Below are 25068 nucleotides of genomic sequence, written 5' to 3' on the forward strand. Positions count from 1 at the left end.
CACAAAAAAACTGTGGCGACCCACAGCATCTAATAATTCCTAAGATGCTGCTGTCAAACACCATTAAGAAACAAATACTGTACTGTATTTTAAGGCACAGGTAAATGCGTGCTTACAGTACATTATACTGCGTTCCCCTTATAAATATTTTACTTTACAGTTTTTGGCCGGGCTTTATTTAACCGACTTGAGGATCTGTCCTCATGATGTCCGGTGTATCCCATCTACATATCTTCGTTACATATTCAATTCAAATACGTTTGAAGCCATTATTTCTTTGCCACAAGTTTAAATTGCGTAATTTTCTGAAGTTGTGACCCCCAAAGGAAAAAAAATGAATGCTATAGAGAACCTTAATTCTAGGGTAGGATTTATTTTAAAGCACCGTTGAATACGGGCGTGTCTTATTTCACAGAGGCATCTACCATTATGAAGAATATTCGTGTAATTGTTAAATAGGCCTTTGGAACAATTTTATACAGGAGTTCCAGGCACTTAACACTTTAAAGGAGCACGGAAACCTACAAGGCGCATGTGTTTGCGGGCTGGGATTTCCTATTTCTCCACCCCCAACAGGTTCAGATGCGCGACAACAGTCTCAGTGGTGATATGAAAATCAAAATGTAATTTAAATAGTTCTGTCGTCTGAAAGAAAGGATAATATTGTGACATCAAACAGGTATCTTCCGACATAATGCACACTTTACAGGAATCCGGTCAATTTAATGCCACCAAAATACACGGAAGTTTCAATAAATTTACACCTTGTAAAGATTTACTGAAGTCCAGCAATGGTTATTATTGGAGTTGAGGAACAACGGCGACGAATGCATTAAAAGGTGAATACTGTTGCAGAGATACAATAAATACACTACGAATACATTTTATTCTTGTTTCGATAGGTTAAAGGAGTCAAAACATTCCGGTTTTTTTCCCCCCAGTTTGCTCTCGATTTTCAGAATTAATGCAGGTTATCGCCGTCAGGCCGACACTCTCCCACCGTCTTCCAAACCTCAACCTTTAGAACGACGTGTTTTCATTTCACTAAATGCAGACTTCGACTGTTCAAGACATATATTCTGAAAAACATCCACCAAACTGTATGAGCTATTGGTGTAATACATGACAGGTTCGAAAATCAAAATGCACGGAATTTTACAACTGGATCGATCCTTGCCAAGTACTTTTGTTAACAAATGGGGCACAGAACAGGTTTCCGTGGCGATCTAGCTTTGCACCTTGCAAGCCAGGTAAATGCACCCCGTGCAGAGCGCAGGCCAGTGCCCTTCCCTCCCTCTCCCAGACCGCGAGCGCCGCGGTGGTCAGGTGGGGCTGACGTCAGCAACCTGGTGCTGGCGGCGGCGGCGGGCGGCGGCGGTCGGGGGATGCAGCAGCGGCACGGCACCTGAGGCTCCCGGGAAAGCTGAGAGAAGGTGGGAGCGATTCTCGGGACCGCGTCAGGCGAGAGGCCTAGCGCGGTCGCCGGTGCCAGGGCGCAGGGCGGGGGGAAGCGCCGAAGCAGCGGCCGATCGGAGAGGCTGCGGGCCCGGGGAGGGGAGGCGCCGGCCTTGGGTTCGCCTTCACCTGTCAACAGGCTCGGCCTCTTCGGGTCGCCACGTCTGCAGTGGATGATGTGATGGCCGTTGTCCGAACCCCCCATTCCTTCATTGTTCTGCTCCCGAGCGCGGATGATGTTAATCCTTAATGACAAGACGGTCGCGAAGAAGCGCCGGCACCTTGTGTGCGGATTGTCGGGTCTTTTCCTTCTGTATTTTTGTAACCGTTTGCCCGGATTTTTGCATTGAATAAAGGAAAAGAATTAACAATTGCGCCAGGATGATGCACATGCTCCAGGGTCTTGATACTGGTCGATTTTGCAGGTTCGCCCACACATGGGTTCATTCAGCGAGACAGTTTCCAAATAGGCAGTTTTCACCCCATTTCTTTCTTCAGGGCTAAAGTAAGTTGGCTTTGGAAATATACCATGACAGGCAGGTTTTTTGGTGATTTCAGAAGGAAGCTCCCGTTTTCTGGCTGCTTTTACTCTATATTTGTTTTTTTAAAAATGTTGTAAATAGCTGGGGAAAAAATGGACGGAAACCTGAAGAAGGCGACTTCTTTCACGCCATGAACATGAATGCACTGTGTGGTATTCATTGGAATAGTCATCAGCACTCACTGTTCACATTATCTCTGTACAAAACGTTCTGCATATTATCTGCTCTCTCCCCTTCATCCTTTCCCTCTCTTCGAATCTCTTGTGGTGGAAGTGGCTGGATAGCCAAGAGGAATTTCTCAGTCCTGTAGTTTAAATCATTCAAGACCCTGGGAGAGAATTTTGTGCGTGTAATTGCTCCCAGATATCACATCTTACCCATCTTGTTATAATTGTATAAATGTTCCATTTTCACTGATAGGTAAATATTTAGGAAAGAATGCAGGCATTTCCATTAGAAGTTTGTGAAAACTGTTATTGAAGCTTATGGTACTGATTTTAGTGAAAATGCTTTCGATACAAAATCATATTTGTAATTGTTTTTGTTGCTGATAAATTTTGCATTATATATGGATCACATTTTTTTCTCTCCCTTTATTCCAATTTCTACTTTTAAATTATGAATTTTAACTGAAAAAGTTACTGCAATTTAAGAATAAATCTCTTGCATTTGACCCTTTGTCTAGCATGTTGAATTGTGGAAATTAAGTGCCAAGGCACCAAGAATGAGTGTTACTTCATGGTTCCTGGTGAGCAGCTGTGGCTCTCGCCACCGACTCCCGAAGGAAATGATTTTCGTTGGACGAGAAGACTGCGAACTAATGCTTCAAGTAAGTTGGCTTATGTGTTGGCTTATTTGCCAAAAGCAATCTGTAGAGAGAGAAAAAAAATGTAGCAGGAAATAAGCAGACAATTTTATTCTCTTTAAGGCTGTAAGATTTTTTTAATTGTTACCCCATTTTGGATTTTTTCATGTCACTCACTGGCAAGCGTCCATCTGATGGGAAATTGTTCCCAAATCTTTCCCAATGGTGCAAAGAGGTACATTCTCATTCTTAGCCTTCTCATTTATTTTCTTTCATTTTATTACTCAAGGTGGGGGGAGGAGGCTTCACTTAGTATCTTCTCTCTCTCTCTCTCTCTCTCTCTCTCTCTCTCTCTCTCTCTCTCGTATACACACACACATTCTCCACCATTTCAGAAGATCATGAGTGATCCAGTATTGGCCTCAAAACCACTTTCTTGCTCTCACTCAATACTCAACTCCCTTGCAGTTGAATGTCTGTCAGTCCACATTCAATGACTCTCTCCACAAATCCCTGTGATAGAGAATTTAAGCGATTCATGATTCCGAGCGAAGAAATTCCTCCTCATCTCCATCTTAAATGGCCTTTTTTGGGAGTTATCCTCCTAGTTTTGGATAACTCAATTAGGGGTCATTCTTGCAGCATCCATCTGGGAAATTCTCCTCAGAATCTTGTATGTTTCAACCTCATCATTTCTTATCTGTTCTTCAAAACTGAATCTTTCTTTATATTGTCAACCCCTTCATCCTAGGAATCAATCCAGTGAACTCTCTTTGCACAGGCTCCAATGTAAATGTATCTTGCTTTCAATGAGGACTCGAAGACCGCATCCAAGTACAGTCTTGACAGTGTCCTGTAAAGTTGTATCAAAACTTCCCTATTTGATAGTACTTGCAATGAAGGAAACATTCTTTTAGCCTTTCGCATGAATTGTGGTATTAGCATGCTAAAGGTGTTTCTTGTACTTTGACTGCCAGATCCTGTTATATAACAATATTACTGTAGTCTCACTGGAAACAGAATATAATAGTTAACTCAGCCCTTTGAGCCTGCTGTGCCATTTGGTATAATCATGGCTGATCATTCAAGTTCAGTATCCTGTTCTTGCTTTCTTCCTATATCTTTTAGTAAAATTAGATATTAAAATTATATCCAGCTCCTTCAATATTTAATGATTTCACCTCAGTTGCTTTCTGTGGTAGAGAAATTCTTCCTCCAACTCCTGAATGGCTTGCCCATTGGGGCATCTTTCCTATTTCTAGTTTGTCCAATCCTATTTAGATTTCAATGTTTTGATAAGATCCCCTCTCATTCTTCAGAGGTACAAGGCCAATGATCCCAATATCTCTCACCACCATCTCAGTAATCGACCTGGTGGAACTTTGCTGCACTCCCTCCAAAGCAGTAGCATCCTTCCATAGATCAGGAGACCAATGTTGCACATAATATTGTTACTGCTATCGAAGCCAACATACCATTCACCTTGTACACCACCTGCTGTAATTGCTTGATTAATTCATCAACTGATGGATAAAGATGCCCGCATCTCATTAAACCTTCCTCTTTCTTAAGCTACTGTTCAGATAATAATCAGCTTTCCTGTTTTTGCCACCAAAGTCGATGTGCTTACATACTACATCAGTTTTGTATTTTCACTGCTCACTTCAAATCACACTGAAAGCACTCTGTGCCCTTCCATTCACACTCCCACACAGCTTTATGTTGTTTGTTTCCTGATTTTTAAATAATTAATATATCTCATAAATAACTGGGATCCAAGCACTGAATCCTGCAATATCCCGCTGGTCACTGCCTGCCACTTGGAAAATGAAACGTTTATTCCGATTTCAGATTTATTGCCGGAGTGCATACATGATAACAGATACAACCCTAAGATTCATTGTCCTGCAGGTGAGGCAGAATTACCACTTATTGGCAGTGCAAAACAGAACTGACTCAATGTCACATGTAAACAAATAAAGAAATGTAAATAAGCTGTGCCAGTCTCCATGTCAGTTCATCATTTCCAGGCCTACGTGTTTTAACTTTGCCCATTAAACTCTTTCATGAGACTTGTCAGAAGCCTCCTGAAAGTCCGAATGTGCCCCAATCATTGGTTTTGCCCTATCCACGTCTGTTATTTCCTCAAAAATGTCAGTAAAGTTGTTAATTTTGATTTCTTCGTTCAGAAATACTTTGATTGATCCTGTCAGTCTTTTTCCAAATGTTCTGCTCCTACATCTTGAATAATAGGCACTAATATTTTCCTTCATGCCAATATTAGGTTAACCAATTTATAATTCCTTGTTTACCCTCTTTTAAAATAATATGATTATATTGGTCACCCCACCAATTGGTAGAAACTGAATTCAGAGTCCTAAGAATATTGGAAAATAACCTCCAAGGCATAGGCTATTACTAATACCATTTCCTTAAGTGTAGCAAGATGCAGGTTGTTGAATCTTGGAGATTTATAAGCCTTCCAATCCCTTCCTAATGTAGAATTTCTTCAGCTCCTTTCTTTCACTAGTCACTCAGTTCCTGAGTATTTCTGGGAAGTTATTTGTTTGCTATTTGAACCAGAATCTCAGTATTTTTTTTCAAGTGGTCTGCCATTTCTTTATTATTTCCAATACATTTCTCTTTTGACTATAATAGGCCACCATTGACTTCACCTCCTCTTTTTCTCATTCTGTTTATTTTTGACCCAACCACAATGAAGGAATGATTACTTATTTTCAAGTTGGTGTGTATGGAATGGAATGAATTTGATGAATTTCTTCAAATTATGCAATCATTATTTTTGGGTGTTTCTGTAACTTTGAACATTTACTATTAATAAATAAATAGATACATGCTACTCTTAATAAAATTATTGAATCTTCTACAATAAACTACAGGGTGTTGCAATAAGATTAATATATGAAGGAATCAAAATTTCTACACATTAGACTATCAATAAACATTACCAGAGGAAGGAATGTAAAGTTGAATGAAGTGCTGGGAAGAGCCTTGGCATCTTCCGCTCAGCATTAAAATTGTTAAAACTGTTATTTATCATTTAAAATCTATTTTTTAAATTTAGTAGTCAATTATTTAGAGGGAGATGTGCACATCAGAGTGGCACAAAGGATTGTTCTTTCATTTCTGGAACTCAAATTAAAATTCAGATGACCTCATGAGAATAAAAGCTATTGTTACTCTAGGGCAGAAAAGTTCAAGGTAAAACGAGTTTGGGCAGTTTCAATTCAATTTCTAATAGGAGTGACTCAACAGCTCCAAACAGCAGTGTAACAAAAATAGTGGGTGCAGGAAATATAATGATGTTCTCTAATCTGCTCTTCTAGGCTGGTCTGGGACCAAGCAGAGCAATCCACGTTGTTAGCACAGATTTCATTTAAGACTCCATTGTTCCATGCAAGCTCCAGATTCTATTGATCTGTGTCGTTACTTGGTGAAGGTTCAACAAAACTTATTTCCTTGCTTCTGAATTAATTTGCCTACCATCACAAATTAATTGTAGTACTCTTTATGCTAAACTGAGGAATGTGCTATTAAATATGGAGTAGAATATAATGTATCCTGCAAGGTTAGGGTACTCTCTCCATCGCAGTACTGAGAAAGACACTGTAGGGACTGTGATGGTTAAAAAAAGAACATAACTGGTTCCACAAAATTGTTTGTGTATTAAATGCTGGTGATTTTCACAACCATGAAATAGAAATGTGAAAAAAGCAATTGATAGTAAATTCAGAATTTCACGTTTTACCATTTTTTAAGTTCGATATTAAGCACAGGCCCTTCTATCCCACAAGCCCAGGCTGCGAAAATACACGCAATTAACCTTCAAATCCCGTACATTTTGTAAGGGTGAGAAGAAACCAGAGCGTCCAGAGAAAACCCATGCAGTACAAACGACTTCTAGACAGTGCTGGATTCAAACCCGAGTCGCTGGCACTGTAGCAGCGTTGCGCTAACTGCTACACCAAACACGTGAACCCCTATACTAACATTATGCTCTTGAACTGATTATTTTTTTTAGATTATGCATGAAATGCCAGTGTCTTGTCTTCGATCTTCCATGGGAGGAGGTGCAGTGTTTCAGTTATTCCTCACATCTGGGCAATAAATCTGGTTTTCCAGGAATGAAACACACTGTAAAAAATTTTAAAAACAGTATGGATGCTGGAAATCTGAAATAAAACAGGAAGCACTCAGTAGGTCAGATAACATCTGAGGAATGAGATGATGAAGGATTGGTTTGATGAAGGGTATTCAATCTGAAATGTTCTTTGTTCCATTTCTCTTTCCATAGATCCTGCCTAAGCAGAAATATTCTTTCTGAAATCTCAAAATAATTGTCTGAATTTAAATAGAATATCATTCACCTCTTTCCCACTCATTGTATACTCTTTTATTCTTCTGGTTCTTCCTTTGATTTCTTCACCAGCCACTGTCACCCACCCCCACCAAGGTTTTATCAGATTCCCTCTTGCCACCAATGGTCATTCATTCTTTCTTTTCTCAATCTGCTCTCTGTTCTCTCTCCCTTGCTCTTCCTATTTATCCCCTTCCTTGCTCTTTCACATCATCCTCTTACTTTGAAATATAGTTAAGTGGCTGTAAGGGAAAAGCAAGCTTTAAACTCGTGTGGACCCTTTCATGACATCAAGATTTCCCAAGTGCTTTACAAGCAATAAAATACTTTTGAATTGTATTTATTTGATCAGATCATGTTTGATGTGGCCCACTACATGCAATGCACCTGTGACTGGTTATGGTACCCACAGGACAAGTGAAGCCAGAGGCTTTGGCTCCACAGTTTGTCACACTGCTTGCTGGTATCAAAGGCCTTTTCCGTCATTTTAAATGTCATTGATATTCAGCCAAGGATTATATTTGGTGTTCTCGAGAAGCTGTTCAATAAAGATATGAAAATTGATGCGCATATTATTGTATTTTTATACTGTAGATATTAATAATGCAATGAGGGCCATGCTAAATTGTAATCAATTAGCACAATATTGAAGGTGGTTGTTTCATTCTGACTGACTTAGAATTCATTATACACGTTCTCCCAGTCTCGCAGTGTGGACAAGCAGCATGCAGTAATCAACTATGACACATCTGCAGATGAGCACCGGGTAAAGGACCTTGGAAGTTTGAATGGGGTACGTACAGAAACAATGAAGCCACTGTTTTACATGATAAGCATTGTCATGTTGTTAATGCAGTTTACTGGGTCAGAAAAAGGTTTCATTTTACTGAAGAATATTTCAAATCATGGCAAACATGTGCTTTTAGATCAAAAGTTTCCATGACATGATTCTAGTTTGTAATTCAGCCTTTCTTTAAAAAAAAAGAGAAATTACTTTTTAAAAGTTTATTGTTTACTGTTGTCATATTAATAGAAGCAGCTAAACTTTTTGTGCACCCTATAATATGGTACTTGCATTTTTTTCTCTGCAGACATTTGTAAACGATGTAAGGATTCCTGACCAAATGTACATTACGCTAAAAGTGAATGACACTGTTCGATTTGGATATGATATCCTTTCCTAATCTAATAGATCTTTGAAGTCTTTATTGGATTTCGAGTTGTCGGAGAGGAAGTCTTGATGTACAGGACTGTAGTGAAGTTAAAGCCAGAGAACTCTGAGCAATTTTGGTTCAGTGTAGGAAGGATAAACTTTCATTCTGCAGAATGTGGAATCAAATATGACTTGTAACTTTACAGGTTTAATCAAATTCTAGGGAGCAGGTCACTTTGACCCTTGATTATTATAAAAATGAAAAACAGATATGCGGTACAGTGAGCATGGTGGTACAGTATTACAGCAACAGTGGACTGGGTTCAAATCCAGCCCTTTATGCAAGGGGTTTGTGCGTTACCCCTGTGATCTATGTGCATTTTTTCCAAGGGTTCTGGTTTCCTCCCAACCTCCAAAATTTACAGCGTTGTTTAATTGGATGAAATTGTGCAACATGGGTCTAAAAGAAAAATTCAGAGGAATGGCTTGCAAATGAGTAAAGATTAAGACTCTTGTACGATATGTTTATTTATCTTTAAAGAAACAGTTAACCAGGTTTCCAAATGTGAGACCATGTTTATGAGTCTTGTTGATATTTTGAATTACTTCAAAATAACTCGATTGAAGACACGAGGGTCTGAATGTTGATCTAGGAATATTAATCACAGTATAGAAGTGCTAATGAGTACATATTTCAAATGCCAGCAACAATTGTGAAGATGGATTATTGAAATGTGTCTTGTTGTGGTACAGGTTTTCAAATCCATGTAAATGATGTATGAGGCTTCAGGAAGCAGTAATGGAAATGGCTTTTAATGTGACTGAACTCTAGCTGGTTTGGATAGTCTTTGTTAACAAGAAAGGGAACTTGATACATAAGTACTATTTGAACAGCAGTTCATGTTAAAATCCAGTGTGCAATCAAAGTTGAAATTGAGCAAAAGTGAAATTGAGTCTTGTTTTGATTTTGCACTTTCAAATTAAGTTTATTTCCTCACCTGTTTTCTTATAGTGGATTTGCATTATAAAATACTTGTTTTTTTTGTTTCATGTCTTTTATAATCTATTGAAAACATTTTAGTTTGTAAAGCAGTAGAATATATTTATGCACCTCCTTTCAACAAAAATATTTTTTCTGCTAGATGTAATTATATTGATAGATTTCAAAGCAATTCATTTTATTTAAAAAGAATTTAGATAGTAAATATCTTAGAGTGATATAATTTTTCATTCAAAACTAGTTTTGCCTTTAAGGTACAATTAAGAAGCCTTTAACCAGAAACAAGAGTGTGTAGGGATTGAATTAAAGAGCAGAGATATTCTATTCCAACAGTGCAGGTGACTGGTAAGACCACACCTGCAGTTTTATCTGCAATTCTTCTTTCCTTACTTGAGAACAGACATACTGTCTTTGGAGGTAGTATAGAAGTTGTTCACCAGGTTAATGCTGAGTGGGGAGAGGAAGGGGTGGGGGTGGGGGTGGGGGTGGGGGGGGGGGTGGGTGGGTGGGTGTCAGCTTATGAGGAGGAATTGAGGAGCCTGGAACTAAATTCATTTGCATTTAAAAAGGTGAGGGGGGCAGATGCAGGGATGTGGTTTTCTCTGGCAGGTAAGCCTGGAACTTTGGGACATGGCCTCATAGCCTTCAGGGGGAATATATTTAAGCCGGAAATGGAGGCTTTGCTTCTCCCAGAGAGTTGTGAATCTGTGGAATTCTCTGCTCAAGGAAACAGTTGAGGCTGCCTCATTAAATATTCATAGAACACTGCAGTACAGTACATTTACAGGCCCTTCAGCCCTTGATGTTATACCAACCTATATATTCCTACCAAAAAGAAACTAATTCTTCCTATCTTGCAACCCTCTATTTTTTCTTTCACCTATGTGCATGTCTAAGAGTCTCTGTATTTAAAACTCAGATGGATTTTTGAATAATAAAATTAAGGGTTATGTGGAACAGGTGGGTAAGTGGAGCTGAATCCATGACCAGATATTATTGAATGGTGGAGTAGGGTCAATGGGCCAGAAAGCCTGCTCCTATATCTTATGTCCTTATAAATGCAAGGGTTAGATAGCAGATCTTGTGGTGCTGTTTTTCTCTCATTCTTATTTCACTCTGTCTATTTATTCTCCTTTCTATATCTTTTATATTAATTCACTTTGATCCTTACTCTCATTTTATTTCCTTGAAGACAAGTTTTGTTTTGGGGAAGGTTGGATAGACATAATAAGGAGAAAGGTACAGTCGGTTTTACTTATTGGAGTTGGGTAATACGAAATGAGAGGGAACTTAATTGAATTTAAACAGCATTGATTGGTTGGCTTGATTGCTTTATTTCTCTAATACTTTAAGATTTTCCACATCTATGCATATATTGTGTTCTTAGCTTTACTGAGGCCTTATCGATTTGCATTCCAGCAATTTGGTTTGCAGATATAATGCCCTATCAGTGACTGTGTAGGGAAAGTCTTTGTAGCATATGCGCTACGTGAGCATGGAGAAGAATGACACAAACACCAAAGCCTTGGAAAATGATACTAATTTATTGCTCTGACCGTTGCGTTGATGTCAGGTCCTCATGTCATTGGAGCACTAGCCTTGGATTGGCTGGCGTTCCCACCGGAGTTCCCCATCTTCCCGCCGTGTGGAAATCACCTAGGATGACATCTGGTGTCACCCCCAGGTCCGCGCGGTTGCCGCGTTCATTGGCCATTTTGCAGGCTGGTCTGTGTCTCCGCATGTGGGCTGCTACACAGCACTTGACGACCAAATTTGCCATTGCAGCAAATTTCTGATCCACGCTTTTTGTTCTATCGGAAATGGCCATATCAATATTTGGCATATACCTTTCGGGGCAGTGCTATTTATAGGATTTGTGTGAGTAATCTTCAGGAGCAAAAGGAACTAGATTTAATCATTTTATTTTATTTATAATTAATTTTGTTATTTTTTAATATTTTGTTTAATGTTTTAAATCACATAACATTAATTACAGAATATTAATAGAAACATAATGTGATTAAATATTTAAAAAAACCCAACCTCCCTCAACCACCCCACTAATACTCTCCCTCCTCCTTTACCTACCTACAAAGAAAAGAAAAAGAATATCATCAATAAATACAGTTATTTTCAAACTTTTTAGCTGTAGAAGCAGAGACATCCACTGAAATGGACTGAGAGATCAAATTTTAAGACCTGTAGGTTTTAAATATGGGCTCCATACTTTAACAAAGAAAAAATATTTATCTCTCAAGTTATGTCATCTTTTCTAAAGGAATACAGGTACACAGTCCTTTATACGAACATCTAAAGTCCAGAAAGCTCCAAAATCCGGCAAGTGGGGAGAGTGATGGCAGCGTGAGTTGGGCGGGCGAGGGGGAGGAGACCGAAAGCACAAGTTGGGCAGGTGAGGGGGGGAGACCAGCAGCGCATGTCGGGTGGGTGAGGTGGGGGAGACCGGCAGGGCGTGTCGGGTGGGCGAGTGGAGACCAGCAGCAACTGGAAGGGGGTAGGGGTGGATACGGCAGCACAATTCGGGAGGGCTTAAATCTGGCTTTCCGAAATCTGTAAAATTCCAAAATTCGGAACACACTAAGCGTTAGGATAAAGGTACAAGCTTTCCTTTCAATATGCCATCTTTTCATGCTTAAAACTAAATCAGGCTTCCATGTAATAGCTAAACATTTTTTTAGAAACAGCCAAAGCCAAACGTAAAAATTCAATTTGATACATGTCAATCTCAACCCTAAGCGATTGACTTAATATCCTCTAATAAAAATAACAACGGGTCAAATGGTAAATTCACTTTTAATACCGGCTCTAAAAACAATTTACTTTGTAACCAAAAACTTTTAACCTTAGGACAAGTCCAAGTCGAATGGGAAAAAAAGTGCCTATTTCTTGACCACACCTAAAATCTGAACTAAGATGAAATTTTTTTCAATTTCTGAGGGGTTAAATACAGTTGACATAAAAAAATTATATTGCACCAGCCTATATTGTACATTTATAACCTTAGTCATACTATCTTTGCAAAAATTTCTCCAAACACTTTGATTTTATTTTTATTCAAATCAAATTCCCATTTCATTCTCGATTTATGAATATCTAATTTAGGCATTTTATTTTGTAATAACTTATACATCTCACAGATAAATTTACTTGAATCTTCCCTAGTAAGCAATAATTCTAAAGAAGATTGCCTAGTTAATTTTAAACTATGACATAATTCTTCCGATAAATTTTTTTAAAACCTGATAATAACAAAAGAAAGTATTCGAAGGTATTTGATAAGACAAGATAAGATGTTGATATTAAAGGGATTAGAGTAAATAAAGAGGAATAAAATTAGTCTTTTTGCAGATGATGTATTAATTTATATAACAGTTCCAGAGAATTCTTTAGCTTTATTGTATAAAAAGTTGCAAGATTATGATGCAATATCGGGTTATAAAATTAATTGGGACAAAAGTGAAGTTATGTTGTTTGTAGAAGGAAATTATGATCGTTATAAAGATGTAGCTCAATATAGATGGACAAATAATCCTATTAAATATCTAGGTATTAGAATTGATAAAATTTAGAAAATTTATATAGGTTAAATTATATTCCATTATTTAATAAAATTAAGGAAGATTTAAATAGATGGAATGATTTACCCATTACTCTAATAGGGAGAGTGAATTGTATAAAAATGAATATTTTTCCAAGGGTTCAATATCTTTTTCAATCTATTATTTGTTTAGTGTCTCAGAAATTTTTTTAAGGATCGTAATCTAGTTGTAAGAACATTTTTATTAATTTTATTCTTGAAGTGTTTATAATTTTGCTTTCTTAACAAAATTTACATTCAAACATGTACATGTTGGAAAAAAGTACACATAGAGTTCCTGAAGAAGCCCTGAAGGTGAGTGGACCTCAGCCATTGTATAAATTATTAGAGAAAAATAGGGAAAATTATTCTCTCATCTTTTTTTTTATTTTGTGCCTTGTTAGCATGAGAAATACACCAGTCAATTTCAGATGTATGTGAAAGGAGCAGAGGATAAGAAGGTGGAACAATCTGATATACTGCGGGACCAGTCAAGTACAAAAGTGGAGTCACCACGACAAAATCTTGAAAAAGCTGAAAAGAAAGGTGTGTGTATTTGCTCTTCTTTGGCAATAACAGCCATGCGTTGCTTAATGACCACGATACATTCTGTGAAATGGGACGTTATGTGATGTGGACATTGTGTGAACACCATATGATAGTATATACTTAGCAAAGCTGCAGTATATGGGATACTGCAGTATGCCTGCATTGACTAAATAGCCAAGATACTGTACTGAGGCAGTACTGTATTTCAGCATAAGATACACGTGTTGCGTGCAGGAAACTGGTTATGTCTGCTTCTTCCCATTCTCTGATTGAACTATTTCTTAATTATTAGAACCTTATGGGACCATGGACGTATGTGGTCAGACGTTCTACAGCTCATGACTGTATTGTAAAGGATGATTTGTGCTACCCTTAATGATGTAAGAATATTATATCCATTGTTTTAAAATTCTGGGTGGATTTGCAAAGTTTCAAGTTAATGCAGATGAAATGTTGGAATCTGCTCAGAATTTTAAAATACAACTACTTTTCAATGGGAAAGAATTATATGTATTATGATTTACTTCCAATGCAGCACAATACTAATTTTGGAACAGTCTGGATTCTGGAGTGGAGGCAATGTAGATTGAATAGTTTTCTATTTGTGCTTTTAGATTAGCTCAGTTCCATTGGGAAACTTGTTGGATGAGGTGAGAAAATTGTGATTTGATGCTACTGCAATATCACAGGTGCCTGCTGGAAATTAAAACCATGAATAAACTAACAAAACAGGTGTGCTTTGTTTAACTTGTGAATTAGTTTAAAACTACTCAGTTGAAGCTGACTATTTTATGTGTGCAGTTCTTTAAGTGGCTCTTCATCGGAGTAAAACTATTTTGCTAATATGGAGTGATCAGATGGTAGGAATGTTACATCTTTTTTTAAGGAGTATTAGGAACATCCTTAAATCTCTTTTCCCTGTGCCATCCCTTGGCTTGATAGAGCTGGGAATAGATTGTCTGTATCTGTAGTCTGCTATTTGGACCTTATTTTGATCCATAGAAGATCCTACTGCATACATCTCTCTAGTCGGAAAGTCAATTTTTAATTTCTGTTTATATCTATTAGCCAATTACATTTTTAATTATACATGCAAGGGATGTGGATATCATTAAAAAAGCCAACATTCACAATCCATTCCTCATTAAATTTGAGAAGGAGATGACAATTTTTCTTTCAACATTTGAAATCTGTGCAGTGAGATTTCCAGGATTTTGACCTAATGACAATGGATGCATTACATATTTTCAAGTTGGGATGGTGTGGGCTTATGGTAGTGTGTTTGCATGTGCTTGCTGCCCTTGTACATAGCAGAAGTTGTGAATTTGGAATGAGGAATTGAAAATTTGAAGAATTGCCTCTGCTACTAATGGATGTGTGGCTAAAATACAAATTGCAAGACTTCATCTCATACAAAGCACTCCTTTCATCTTAAATGTTCACTATTGCATACAGCTTGGACTTCTTACTTTTTCAGTTTACTTGTATCCTTTCGGTCACCAAAGGTTTTGATTGTGAATGAATATTTGGTAAATGTTCTACACTTCAGTTGATTCAAAAATATACAAGCATATATAGTAACATTATTTTGTAAATATATTTCCTGAATTATGTAACATTTTTTAGATTTATCTATAAATCTAATAAAAATAATAAATCACATTTCAGACTGTTCGCTTGCATTGGGTTGATGGATGGAGTTGAAGTTTTAAGCTAACACCCAACTTAATGGGAGGTGTTTTTTTGTCATGTCACAACATGTTTTGCTTCAATACCAGTCAAATTTGTACAATTGCCAATATTGCAAGTAACATCCATGTAGGACTTTGGGAAGGGTTTTTAAAAAAAAAACAGATTTTCTATCAGGATTGACAACATTCTACTCACTGGGAATTAGAACAAATCTGTTAGGACGCATTTCCATTTACAAATTATCTTTTTGGAACAAATCAATGGGAATATCTGTAGGAAACTAGCTATTTTATATAAAACATCAAATGTATGAGTCATAATCTTGCTTTACATGATGTGGAATTTCTCTACATCATGGACTCAGATTTTAATAAGGTATTTGTACAAAGCAAATAATTAGCTTTTGCTGGATATTAATTTTTAAATGTTTTATGAAGAAATAAGCAGCAGGCAACACTGAATGAATTAGTTGAAGAAATTAAATCTGTAGAAGCTATTATCTCATCTTTGGCATCAAAGGAAAAAAATATGGATCACACCTGAATTATGTGCTTAAATGTGTTTTGAATTGTATATTTTGAAATAGGCTGATTCAGTAAATCTAGTAATGTAAATGCATCTTAGGAAGTGAATTCTGTAGAAAGTGCAAAGCAATAATGGTGTGGAAGGGGGGGGGTATGTCATCAATTCCATTTGCAGATGAATGAGAGCTCAAAAATAGAATTTGGACATGATTCTGGGAAGGAGAATGATTTTAGCCATGGAATGATTGATAATTGAACAAGAGGATTAGCAATGAGCTGGAATCAAGGATAACCGAGGCAGTGAGTTTGATATTTAACATAAACATCTGTAATTCTGCCCTTCAAATTTGTTCCACCATTTAAATTTTATCATTGATTTTTATCAAAACTCCATTTATCTAACTTTCCTCTGTAACCCTTGATGTTTTGAGGCATTTGGAGCAAAACATAACTATTGAAGCTGTGAAGAGAAAAATGATCAGACTCAATATTGATAATTTCAGTTGTCCCATCCCAACATTTTTTTTGAGGACTGAGGTCTAAAGAATTTTTAAGATTTTCTGTAAAAGATGTTTCCTGATTTCGCTACTCACTGATAGTGCAAATGGTGGAGGTCTAACATAAAACTGAAATTCAACACCTGTTTTAGAAAGAAATAGCATTAATGTTTCAAGTTAATAAACTTTATCAGAACTGGAAAAGTGAGAACGCAAGTACATTTTCAATTACCTAGAAGGGCACTGGAGAGGACAAAGCAAATATCTGTAATGGGGTGGAAACCAAGGTTGTCCAGGTGATGCAATTGTTTTTGATACCCAGAGAGGGAAATTAATGCTACTTAATCATAGCTGTGAGATACAGAACACAGGCTGCTTGCAAACTGGAATTAGAGTGAGCAACGTTTATAGGTGGATGACCTTGCAACAGAACTGGCCTCTGGTTATCTAAAATTGTTGAATTCATCTTTGAGTCCTGTGGGTTATGTAGTTAGGTGGAGGATGAGGTGCTGTTCTTCGAGCCTAAATTACAAAAGTTTACAGAGGCTAATTACATAGGTCAAAGTAGAAGGAGAATGGAGAATTATAGTGATGTATCACTGGAGACACAGGTTCCCCTTTGCAGACTGAATTAATGGAGGCATTTTGTATTTGGTTTCCATCCAGTCACAGACATTCCCTTTGTTTCTGTACCACTCCCCATCTCTCTAAATTAAAATACTTGTTTTCTAAATTTTACAATTCCAATGATTATGTGACCTAACATTTTAACTTTATTTCTTTCTCCATGGATGCTGCCTGGCCTGCTGGGTATTACTAGCAATTTCTGTTTGCATTCCTTGTGTTTGGTTCCCCCAAAGAAGGAAAAAAGTCTAATTTTCTAGCATAGATCTATTCAGTTTTGGCTTAATAAAAGTTCTTGTGTTGTGAATATTGGTACATTTTTCATGTGTTTGTATTCATCTTTTTTTTTGCCTTAGATGGTGGCACAATTAGACCAACTCCTCTGTATGGCCAACCCTCGTGGTGGGGAGATGATAACGTGGATAACAAAGGAGAAAGAGGTGAACTGAAGAAAATAGATTCCAGCAAGGGTATTTGTCAGTTTATAGAACTAACCAACTTAATGCTAGGCTTATTGGTCAACTTGATCTTAGTTATTTGGAGCTTAGAAGCAGTGCAGAATTCCATGTGAATAGAATTAGTTTGCAAACCTTTATGATGTTATAATTGAATTTGCTACTCAATCTGAATATATTCCAACAGTTAGTGATGTGATTACAGGACCTATATGTAGATACCTTTTTAAAAAAGCTTTAACTAGATGGTTATTCTCACACGATGAAATAAACTGCAAGAGACGGAAGTGGCCTTTAATTCATATTCAATAAAACAAAATCATATCTCCTAAGAATCACTGAATATTCCCATCCAAATTAACAGGTAATTGGCCTTCCTTGTGTACACCTGTCTGAGGTTCTGGTTACCTTACTGTGATCCCCTCAGTCCAGAAGGACTGTTAAGAGATTTCTTCTCCCCATGTTACAGGGGCATTGTTACTCCATGATATCACTGGTGCTGATGGCCATTCTTCTAGGATGTGACAGTGGAAATTGCTGCTCTAGTAGTTGCCAGTACAATAGAGCATCTTCTAAAGGAAAATAGCAGTCAGTATCATATCTAGTTTTGAACCAGGATCAGCAGATTATCCAAAGTTAGAGAGGTGGTTGCCCAATCCACCATCCTCCACATTTTAAATACATTAGTTTGCATCACAGTATTGGTAAGAATTAAGATATTTTAAACAGATTTACTTAAGTGCTGTTAAGTGTCTATTTTGAGAAACTTATCCCTCACCAAATTACCCTGATTTTAAGTCCTTTTGAGTTGTTATAGGTAAATAAGTGTACATTAAACAGATCTGTGATCATTATCTGAAGCTGTACAAATAGGCACCTAAACATGTGCCCATGCTTCCATCTGCTAATTGTTAGTATTAAAGCACACTTGCCTGGTGTACACTGAATACAGAGGAATTTGCTTCAGATTTTGTTTAGAAATTTGTATAACTTAATTGAATTTCAAATCTTCAGATTTAGTTTAGGGATTTGGAGAACTTAGCTAATTTAGTCAGTCTCCATTTAAGAGGGCAAAGGGCATGAAAGAGAAGAGGAGCTTCTATAGCTTTCTTCTGTGCCTATTCTTTGCTAAATGAGATATGCTAACTCAGCAATGGTGTACTTCTGTTAATATCAGGAATGACCTGTTCTGTCTGACTGTGCATTTGTAGTAGACTTCAACAGTGATTTTATCTTCATTTTGGGAAGAATAACCAAAATAGGACAGATGCAGTGAAGGGGAGGGCATTGAGGAATGCAGAGGAACAGAGAGATCTTGGAATAACGGTTCATCATTCTTTGAAGGTGGATTCTCATATAGATAGGGTGGTGAAGAAAGCTTTTGGTATGCTAGCCTTTATAAATCATAGCAGAGAATAAAGGAGCTGGGAGGTGATGTTGAGACTGTTCAAGGCATTGGTGAGGCCAAGTTTGGAATACTGTGTGCAGTCTGGTCTCCAAATTATAGGAAGGATATCAATAAGGTAGAGAGGGTGTAGAGAAGATTTACTAAAATGTTGCCTGGATTGAAGAACCTAGAATACAGAGAAAGATTGAGTAGACTGGGACTTTATTCCTTGGAGCGTAGAGTTTGAGAGGGGATTTGATAGAGGTATATAAAATTATGAGGGAAATAGATGGAGTAGATGTAAATAGGCTCTTTCCCTTGAGGGTAGGAGAGATTGGAACAAGGGGTCATAAGTTTAGGGTTACTTTAGAAGTAACATAAGAGGAAGCTTCTTCACTCAGAGAGTGGTGGCTAAGTGGAATGACCTTCCGGAAGAGGTGATTGCAGCAGGGTCAATTTTGTCATTTAAGAGGAGGTTGGAGGAGTGTATGGATGTGAGGGGGTTGGAGGGTTATGGGCAGGGTGGAACTAGTGGAGTTTCACTTAATTCGGTGCAGACCAGAAGGACTGATATGGCCTGTTTCCGTACTGTAATTGTTATATGGTTGCACCTGGCAATTGGAGTCATGTGACTAAGGCAGTTGGAGTTGAAAAGCTCAGATTAGCAGGAAGCTGATTGGGCAAAAGAGATCAAGTGATCTTGTGACACAATTAATTCACTTCAACTCAGCAGTCTATCATACGGAAAGACTTTGCTACTTTTACTTTCTTTAATTCACTGTTATAGATCAAAGATACCAAATACTCGTGTATCTGCAAATTTTACCTTTTGAAACTGAACATGTGGTGGGTGAATTCAGCCAACTAGTCACTAGAATATTTCTGGTGGAGTGGCTCTATCACTTATGTAAACTACAAGCTAATGTGGGTATAACAAGAATAATGGATAATAATTTCTTATTTGAGGCCATTACTGGTCAAGATGCTGAGATAACACCTGATTTTGCATCATTACCATTGGATGTTTTCTGATCCAAACAGTAGCAGCTCGGATTTCATTGCAATTCACCCTACACCTGGGTATTATATAATAAGCACAACACCCAAGTATCAGCCTGAATTATGTGTTCACTTTCCAAGATTGTGGCTTGAATCCACAACCTCTGACTCAAAGGTTAATGCTTCATTGGGTAAGTTTAATTGCAACCTTTGGATTGCTTTTGATGGAGCATTGATAGCAATCCTTGTTACAAATTTTGCAGGTCATCCTTTCTTGCCCATCCCTCCTTGCTTCCCCTTTTAACAGCTCCAATTTTGTGCAGCTTTAGAATGATCAAAGTGGAGGTAACTCAGAATGAAGGAAATTAATTGTCTTCTTGCCAGGATTATTTCCTTATTTATGATGTGTATCATAATTAAATTGACTGTGTCATTGTTTTTGAATGTATCAAATCCAAGTGGGCAATCCCCGAAAAACTGAAATAAAACAGATCAGACAGCATCTGTAGGAAGAAACAAAATTAACACTTCAGGTTGTTGATGTTATCAGAACTGAGTAAGAGGGAAACATAGAAGATAGGAGCAGGAGTAGGTCATTCGACCCTTCGAGCCTGCTCCATCATTCAACGAGATCATGGCTGATCTTAAAGTTCAGTACCCCGTCCCTGCCTTCTCTCCGTAACCTTTAATACCCTAATACTGAAGAAATATATCTAATTCCCTCTTAAATATATTTAATGAACCTGCCTCCACTGCCCTCTGTGGCAATGAATTCCACAGATTCACCACCCTCTGGGTAAAGAAATTCCTCCTCATCTCGGTCCTAAATGGTTTGCCTATTATCCTCAAACCATGGCCCCAGGTTCTGGATTTTCCCATCATTGGAAACATCCCATCTGCATCCATTCTGTCCAGTCCTGCCAGAATTTTATATGTCTCTATGAGATCCCCTCTCAATCTTCTAAACTCCAGGGAGTACAATCCCAATTTGCGCAATCTTTCCTCATAAGTCATTCCTGACATTCCAGGTATCAGCCTGGTGAATCGTCTCTGCACTCCCTCCATTGCAAGAACATCCTTCCTTAGATAAGGTGACCAAACCTGCACACAATACTCCAGGTGTGGTCTCACCAAAGCCCTGTACAGCTGCAGTAAGGTATCCTTGTTCCTATACTCAAACCCTCTTGATATGAAGGCCAACATACCATTTGCCTTTTTAACCGCCTGCTGTACCTGCATGCTCACCTTCAGAGACTGATGTACAAGTACCCCTAGGTCTCTCTGCACTTCCCCATCTCTTAATTTATTGCCATTCAAATAGTAATCTGCCCTCCGGTTTGTATTACCAAAGTGGATAACCTCACATTTATCCACATTGTAGTGCATTTGCCATGTATCTGCCCAGTCCCTCAATTTTCTTATTAAATGGAATTCTGGTGATCAAACTTTCCAAATTCCATAGGCAATTCCAATAATCTTGTATATGAAGATATTAATAAATATAGGTCACTGTATTTCAAACATAAATTATATTGAAAATAAAATTTCAATTCTTTTTGAAACATTATGAAAAGATTTCTTGAATAACAAGCAGGTAGTATCACCTCTTAGCATCAAAAACTCCAGAGAAAACAATCCAAGCTTGTCCAACCTCTCCTTATTGTTAATACCCTCTCACCCAGGCATGCATCATAGCCTGAGTTGTAAACAATTCAGAATGAGCACTGGTAAGCCATAATTGTAGTTGAAGCCTTTTTATAATAACTTTTTCCTGAATACTGAAATATCTAATGAAGGTAAAGGTTCCATTATTGTCACGTAATACTACATTCAGAATGCAGCATACATGAAATTCTTTAACTTTTGTCTACCGTAAGGCAGACCACTTTGTCCAGCGGATCATTTTACTTTACAGAAAATAACCACCTCCTTGTGTCCAAATCATGTGAACAACTTGCATAAAAACATTGATCATTTCCTTGTATATATCCTACAGCCATTAGTTAATATGAATAACTGATTTCCTGTTATTATGGTAATATGTATGAGCTTTTACAGAATTAAAGTTTCAAAATTATACATACTGAATACATGATTCAAATAACTTTTACAATTATACACACCAAATATGTGATTTCACAGTAGTTAGCTGTAGATTATTTATTTGGAAGTTGAAAATTTTTAAAAAAAGCATGCTTTAGTCTATTACACTGGTGTCAATCTCACATTGCACTGAGGTGCAAAGTATTGTGGCTGTTGGTTTTATTGATGGAGTTGCTGAAGCACAAGCAGCATCAGGTATAGAATAAATTCCACACAAAGGATCAGCCCTGTCGTATAATTTGGTATCTGAATCTGTTAGTTATAAAGTAATTGGCCTTTGTCCTCACTATTTAGATGATGTTTATTTGTTGTTAATCTGGGTTCATTGATAGTACAGCACTTTCACGTTCATATTTCTCGGTGTGATTAAGCTGTATCTTACTAAAAGATGTCTGTCTCATGATGATACATTTACATCATAGGAAATGTAAAACTGAAAGATAAAATATATTTGAAAAGCATACAATGTTAAGGATTAAGCATTAAAATAAATACTTCCCTTGATTCCACAGTATTGCCTCAAGGATATGCAAGACACTTATGGTATTCTTACCATGTCGAAATGTGTCTATAACCAACAAATAAAGAGATGCTGGAAGAACTCAACCAGTCTGGCAGCAGCCATGAGTAAAATCACTCCTCTATCAAGGTTAAAGTAGAGACATGAAGTATATAAAGGGAGGAACTAAAGGGGGCCTTTTGTTTCCCTCCTTGATATATTTGATATCACCCCTTCCTACTTTCATCTTGATAAAGGATTCTAACCCAAAACATAGATATAGTTTCTACCCACGGATAGCCTGAATTGCTGAGTTCATCCAGGTCTCATTGTTGTTCAAGATTGCATCTTCTGTATTTTTTTGTTTTGCATCCATAACCATCACCATAACTCTACCTCAGTTAGCCATGCACATAATTATTATTGCTACATTCTTGCTTGACTTCTATCTCTCACTGTCTGTAACCTTCAGCTCTGTAAACCTTTCTATATTTCCCTCTTCCCAGTCATTTAGAACTGCTCATTGAACCAGTTTATCATTTAATAGTTCATTTGGTTCAGTATTTGTGTTTTTCTTAACTTTGTGCAGGATGTCATGTGTCCTTCATTAAATATTGATTCCATTTCTGTGGAGCTTTTCTTTTTTTTTCTTTTTTTTAATTTTTTTTTCACACCATAAATCGCATTAACTATGATACACACTTTTCCTTTTCACACATATACAGTGCCATTTTCTCCCCCCCCCCTCCCTCCTCCCATCCCACCCTCCCTACCTCCCCCCTCCCGTACATTTAAGGTATAAAATCTAGGATACATTAAACCAGTCAGACAATGTTGTCATTCAATAAAAATACACCAGAAATTCCACTGAGTCCATTCTTTTCATTTCCTTTTCCTTCCGTTAACTTAGGTAGTGATTGTCCCCGGTAGGTTTTCGCTATTGTGTTTAATGTAAGGTTTTCGCTATTGTGTTTATTTGTTCGAATATTTCAATATTATTTCTTAAACTATATGTTATTTTTTCTAATGGAATACATTTATTCATTTCTATATACCATTGTTGTATTTTCCAATTATCTTCCAATTTCCAGGTTGACATAATACATTTTTTTGCTACGGCTAGAGCTATCTTAACAAATCTTTTTTGTGCATCCTCCAAATCAATTCCAAATTCTTTGTTTTTTATGTTACTTAGGAGGAAGATCTCTGGATTCTTTGGTATATTGTTTTCTGTTATTTTATTTAATATCTGATTTAGATCTTCCCAAAATTTTTCTACTTTCTCACATGTCCAGATTGCATGAATTGTTGTTCCCATTTCTTTTTTACATCAAAAACATCTATCAGATACTGTTGGGTCCCATTTATTTAACTTTTGAGATGTAATGTATAGCCTGTGTATCCAGTTATATTATATCATACGTAACCTCATATTTATTGTATTTCTCATCGTTCCGGAGCATAACTTCTCCCATGTTTCCTTTTTTATCTTTATATTTAAATCTTGTTCCCATTTTTGTTTAGTTTAACCATTTTTTTCCTCATTCTCCTTTTCTTGCAGTTTAATATACATATTTGTTATAAATCTTTTGATTATCATTGTATCTGTAATCACATATTCAAAGTTACTTCCCTCTGGCAAACTCAAACTGCTTCCTAATTTATCCTTCAAGTAGGATCTCAACTGGTAATATGCCAGCGCTGTATCTTGAGTTATATTGTATTTATCTTTCATTTGTTCAAAGGATAAGAATCTATTTCCTGAAAAACAATTTTCTATTCTTTTAATCCCTTTTTTCTCCCATTCTCTAAAGGAAAGGTTATCTATTGTAAAAGGGAGTAACTTGTTTTGCGTCAATATTAGTTTTGGCAATTGATAATTTGTTTTATTTCTTTCTACAAGAATCTTCTTCCAAATATTGAGTAGATGATGTAATACTGGAGAACTTCTATGTTGTACCAATTTTTCATCCCATTTATATAATATGTGTTCAGGTATCTTTTCCCCTATTTTATCTAATTCTAACCTAGTCCAATCTGGTTTTTCCCTTGTTTGATAAAAATCTGATAGGTATCTTAATTGTGCGGCTCTGTAATAATTTTTAAAGTTTGGCAGTTGTAAGCCTCCTTGTTTATACCATTCTGTTAATTTATCTAGTGCTATCCTCGGTTTCCCCCCCTTTCCATAAAAATTTCCTTATTATTTTCTTTAACTCCTTAAAGAATTTCTCTGTCAGTTGTATTGGCAATGCCTGAAATAGGTATAATATCCTTGGAAAAATTTTCATTTTAATACAGTTTATCCTTCCTATTAGTGTTAGTGGTAAATCTTTCCAATGCTCTAAATCGTCCTGTAATTTTTTCATTAGTGGATAATAATTGAGTTTATATAGTTGGCCGAGATTTTTGTTTATTTGTACACCTAGGTATCTTAATGCTTGCATTTGCCATCTAAATGGTGATTCCTTCTTAAATTTTGAGAAATCCGCATTATTCATAGGCATTGCTTCACTTTTATTTACGTTGATCTTGTAACCCGACACTTCTCCATATTCCTTCAATTTCTTATATAATTCTTTTATTGATAGTTCTGGTTCTGTTAAGTATACTATAAACATCATCCGCAAATAAACTGATTTTATATTCCTTGTCTTTTATTTTTATCCCTTTTATATTATTTTCTGTCCTTATCAATTCTGCTAGTGGTTCTATAGCTAACGCAAACAATAAAGGTGATAGTGGGCATCCCTGCCGTGTTGACCTGCTTAAGTTAAATTGCTTTGATACATGTCCATTTACTGTCACTTTCGC

At 36.9% G+C, this 25068-nt stretch overlaps 1 protein-coding gene and 1 long non-coding RNA gene across 7 annotated transcripts in view; one reads left to right on the top strand and one right to left on the bottom strand.

The window, feature by feature from the left end:
* Window positions 1-867: 867 nt before the first annotated feature.
* On the bottom strand, window positions 868-2163 carry LOC138753497 (uncharacterized). Its single transcript, XR_011351207.1, has 2 exons — window positions 1585-2163; window positions 868-1079 (listed from the first exon to the last, which is right to left on the bottom strand). It is a non-coding gene; the product is annotated as an uncharacterized lncRNA (long non-coding RNA).
* LOC138753494 (centrosomal protein of 170 kDa protein B-like) overlaps window positions 1352-25068 on the top strand; it is a 64930-nt gene continuing 41213 nt past the window's right edge. For 5 of the 6 annotated variants that reach the window (XM_069916570.1, XM_069916573.1, XM_069916574.1 and 2 more), the window contains exons 1-7: window positions 1352-1433; window positions 2683-2826; window positions 7884-7973; window positions 8272-8350; window positions 13185-13243; window positions 13333-13474; window positions 17171-17284. In XM_069916570.1, coding sequence (XP_069772671.1) covers window positions 2722-2826; window positions 7884-7973; window positions 8272-8350; window positions 13185-13243; window positions 13333-13474; window positions 17171-17284 — 589 coding nt within the window. In that variant the 5' untranslated portion in view covers window positions 1352-1433; window positions 2683-2721. The remainder of the gene's footprint in view (window positions 1434-2682; window positions 2827-7883; window positions 7974-8271; window positions 8351-13184; window positions 13244-13332; window positions 13475-17170; window positions 17285-25068) is intronic. The other variant, XM_069916572.1, reaches the window with a different exon arrangement.

Source organism: Narcine bancroftii, chromosome 2 (genome assembly GCF_036971445.1).
Source record: "Narcine bancroftii isolate sNarBan1 chromosome 2, sNarBan1.hap1, whole genome shotgun sequence".
Taxonomy (NCBI): domain Eukaryota; kingdom Metazoa; phylum Chordata; class Chondrichthyes; order Torpediniformes; family Narcinidae; genus Narcine; species Narcine bancroftii.